Source organism: Ascaphus truei, chromosome 13 (genome assembly GCF_040206685.1).
Source record: "Ascaphus truei isolate aAscTru1 chromosome 13, aAscTru1.hap1, whole genome shotgun sequence".
NCBI lineage: Eukaryota > Metazoa > Chordata > Amphibia > Anura > Ascaphidae > Ascaphus > Ascaphus truei.
Window position 1 is genome coordinate 47354473 of NC_134495.1, and position 4635 is coordinate 47359107.

At 42.3% G+C, this 4635-nt stretch overlaps 1 gene segment (V, D, J or C); it reads right to left on the minus strand.

Moving 5' to 3' along the window:
* Nucleotides 1-497: 497 nt before the first annotated feature.
* Nucleotides 498-2344, minus strand: LOC142465300 (T cell receptor alpha variable 9-2-like). The segment is given in 2 exon segments: nt 498-1947; nt 2221-2344. Coding segments are annotated over 2 exon segments (384 nt in total).
* Between the last annotated feature and the right edge of the window lie 2291 nt (nt 2345-4635).

Genomic DNA, 4635 nt, shown 5'->3' on the forward strand with positions numbered 1-4635 from the left:
TTTCTGCATTGATTAATGGCCTATCAGATTAACAGCGGGGGTCCCTGGCAGTCCCATTCAAACTGAATGGGACTGCCAGGGATCCCTGCTGTGTTAATCCTATGGGTCCTTAGTCAATGCAAAAATGCCTTAAACGTGCCTCAAACTAGCCCAGAACATACCCAGCACATACCCAGCACACACCCAGCACACACCCAGCACATACCCAGCACACACCCAGCACACACCCAGCACACACCCAACACACACCCAGCACATACCCAGCACACACCCAGCACACACCCAGCACACACCCAGCACACACCCAGCACATACCCAGCACACACCCAGCACGCACATACCCAGCACATACCCAGCACACACCCAGCACACACCCAGCACATACCCAGCACACACCCAGCACGCACATACCCAGCACATACCCAGCACACACCCAGCACGCACATACCCAGCACACACCCAGCACATACCCAGCACACACCCAGCACATACCCAGCACATACCCAGAATGTAACCAGCTAGTTTACGGCAAATGTTAGAATAAACGTTGCCTCTACTGTAGCATTGCGGGACAACAAGACAATACTGCCACCTAGTGACCACTTCTTGATTAGCATAAATAACAATTTCAAATCTTAAAAAGAGAGACTTGTAGTGTGGAAAAAAAATGAATATTTAAATGAATAATTAAACATGTCACTGCAGAAACGCCTTCCCAAAGGAAAGCTATAGAGGCCCCACAAACAGATGCTATGAGATGTAATGATGCTATGAGTAATGCTTTGCCCAGGCACCTTCATAGCAATTTTCTGCTACCCATCACACATGTATGACGTCATTCTAAGAAAGGGCACAGGCACGTGGTATTACCTCCTTATACCAGGTTATTTCTACTCATCAGTCAGTAAATTGCCATCCCCTCCATATAACAGGCTTCTTAACAGAGAGCGCCATAAATATGTAGTTATTATAGGAATCTAGTGGGGAATAAGATCTGGAAAAAGGTCAGATTAATTGTATTAAACACACATGAAAGATACAGACAGTATGTGTCATGTTATTCATCTTGGTTATTGGATCCTATGGAAGGTAAAACTCCAGGAAAGTATAGGGTTAAAACATGTATTTATTTTAATAAATAACCTGTAATTGAGTTGAATCAAACATGTAGAAAAGGTTTGTGGGAATATTTAATTACTGGGAAAATGGATTCACCCAGTACTAGACACTTCTGATAATACATTATTATTTTTTCAGAGGGAATTTTTAAATAAAAAATATATCTATTTCTATGTAGTAAATTAATAGCTGCAATAGGATGAATATCTACTCTCATATCAGGATAAATCATTGTGACAATAAATCCCTGTCTCAGGAAGATTGCATTCTTATGTTCTGTATCATTGAGTTACAAAGAGAAAGAGACTTCCCAATCATGAACCAGCAGGAGAGGAAGCATCTCCCCCTAATAAATACTTAGCTTCAGAGATTGCAGTTCACACAATGTATTTGTTACTTTTATTTCTGGGGTCGATGCACTGAGACAAAGTTGCCACCTGGTGGCGCTGTATAAGCATAGTGTAAAGTCTGCCAGATAACAGTGAGAAGGAAGTTATTGTACATCTGCCTTATGCTCTCCTCCCAGTGTGGGACTCACAGCGCAGTAATATGTCCCAGAGTCAGAGGTCCTCAGCCTGGTGATGTTCAGAGGGAATTGCTTGTTCTTGGTGTCGTGGTTATGAATGAAGCGATCCTTGAGTTCCTCCTCCAGGTCCTTGTTCTTGGTGGTATCTCTCAGGAGAAGGTGAAGTGTCTGCCCCGGTTTCTGCACATACCAGAACATGTTATATGCTGTTACATCGTAACTGCAGCTCAGTGTCGCCTCCATCCCTTCCCTGGCAGTAACTTCTGAGGGTGATTGAGTCACTTGATCCCCTGAGGCAGAGCCTGAAAAGGAAAAACAGCAGGAGATTAGGATGCCCCCAGTCACACACAGTGCATCTCCTACCCATCCTAATGATCTCAGAGAGCAGACATGAAACCCGCCCAGGACTGGAAAGAGAGACACACATTGGCTCAGGCTTACTGCAGGTGGATGGACGTGTCCTGTAACTCCAGGACAATATGTCCTTGTTAAGAGCTGAAAGTTTGCAGTTGTACAGTGGGAGAGCTCAACTGGATTAAATATTCTTCATTAACTCCAAAGTGAGAATGACTTACTGATAAAGGCAGCTACCAGGGAAAGACACATTACATTGACGTTGTGCATGTTTGCTGCTGAAATTCGTCCTGTTACTAAAGTACTAACTACAGAGTAAGGATTATAATGCACAACTGGTGCATATTACAGGCACAGGCAGTGACATGGGGGGGAGGGGGGTTTCTGTCAATCAACTTTTTGAAAATATACCACGTGACATGGTTTTTGACTCCCTCCCTCCTCGCCTGTACAAACCCAGAGCTCCTGTCTGTGAACGTCAAATTATTCTCATCAATGTCTTATTAGTTTGTGAGATCTTTGGTGACAGGGATCCCAGTCTCTGGAGCTTTAACATATATGTTTTGTGCACTTTTTCCAGTTCTTGTGCTTCTTAATGAGATGTTAATAAAGAATAATGGGATTGCAGTCATTGCTGTTGCTTCTTAATGTTACAGCTGCACTAACCATCTCATCCCCTGTGCCTATGTGTTACCTTACCCTTACTTATAGACTGTAAGCTCCTTGGGGCAGGTTCTATTCTAACACACACATTGCCGGGTGGCTATCCTATCTCTTGTATCTCTATCCTATATTGTATCACTAACAATCCATGACATGCCTGTAAATTGAATGTATCACCACTATTCATTTTAATGCAACACATTGATAAACTCCTCCAATCCTGATGGATATGATATCACCTACTTTCCTCTTCGCCACATCGCCACGGCAACGCAGCATCAAATGACACCGCGGGTCATGTGACGTGCGCATCACAATTGCAACGCACGCCAAATGAAGCCGCGGGGTCACGTGATATCACCTGCACGTCATTTGACGCTGGATATTAGTTAAGGTGGGAGGGCGCGAGCATAGGGGCTGTCAGGCAGTGGGGGCGCAGCACATAAAGTGTGACCCAAAATGTCAAAACAGCTGTCTGTGGGTTTACTGGCATTGCATCTGATCCCAGGCTGTGTTTAAAAGCTGTGTTAAAACAGTGAGCATTGGCGTAAGTGCTCCATGTAATAATGGATTTAAGGCAAAAGGTGGCAGTGTGTGCTCATTTGCATGTCATTTCCTAGGATCCCTTGCTGCAGTGGAAGCATTTATGCTAGGTGATAATGGTGAAAAGCAGGGTTGCAAACCTGTCTAAGACATGTTAATGTGCTTAAAAGTAATATTTTTATTTGCTATATATATATATATATATAAAACACACAAAAAAGAACTAAGACAATCCCCTGACAAGCACTCTAAAATATACCACAAATATAATTAAATTAAATTAAACTGATGTGTAAAGAACTGGATGCTCCTCAAGTGCAGAAATTGAACAAGATTTTATTTAGAACAGCAACAAACGTGAACTTGTTTAAAAAACATAAACACACAAATGGCAGCTTCTAAAGAATATGAAACAGGCACTGACTCTGACTCCTAAAAAAATATATTTTATATACCAAAATTAACTAGTAATCAAATAACTAGAATGTGTCCAAATTATAATATTACACAAGTCTAAGTTAATGAAAAGACACCCTTAAAGCAAAAACCCCTAGCTACACTAAAATAGTTAAAGCTACAGGCATTGGAAAAATATAGCATGTAATAAACCTTTACACACAAAGGTGTGCATAGGACAAAAAACAAATTATACCAAGGGAAAAGCACAGGGGAGAAAAAAAGGGGATGTTATCAAAACTCATACCCTGGCCAGCAAATACCAAAAAATATATATATAATTATAAGGGTCAAAAAAATACAGCATGGAAAAAGTGTGTAAAGTCTCTGGGGTCCAGGCACAAAGGTAGACAGGATGCAAAAGTATATATCAAGATATATTAAGGTGCCGACATCCTTAAATTAGCCAAACACACAGGAGCATATGTATCGCAGGAAAACCTGACTCCTAGCCGGAGAGAAAATATTATTATACTCAGCCGCCGTGTCGTAACAGAGGGGTCAGTTCCCGGTTCTTTCAGCTCCTCTGTGTGTTGGTATTAAAGGGTATAAATGTCCACAGAGACTGCATCATGCAGTGAGAGTCCTGCTTGTAAATAATAACGTGAAAGAAGCCGCCAAAAGGAAAGCACTCTACGCGTTTCGCCCGTGGGTGGGCTTCATCCCGGAGTGATACAGACAAGTGGAGGTGAGCTAGTCTTTATACAAATTTCTAAATTGCCAGAGCTGCGGTCCGTTCCTCAAAGCCAATCACAGGCGCCTGGATGGATAGATGACGTCACCCGCACCGGTGTCTGTGATGAATTATTTGCTTCCAACACACCAAGGAGGAAAAATCCCAGCTGTAGAATTTACTCCTGATCCACATACAAATGCGTATGTATTACATCAATGATGTCTTGCTATAAAAGCCAAGAATGATGTCGTCGGGCCATAATAGATTTAAAGGGCAGCATACCAGGATTAGAGGTCTA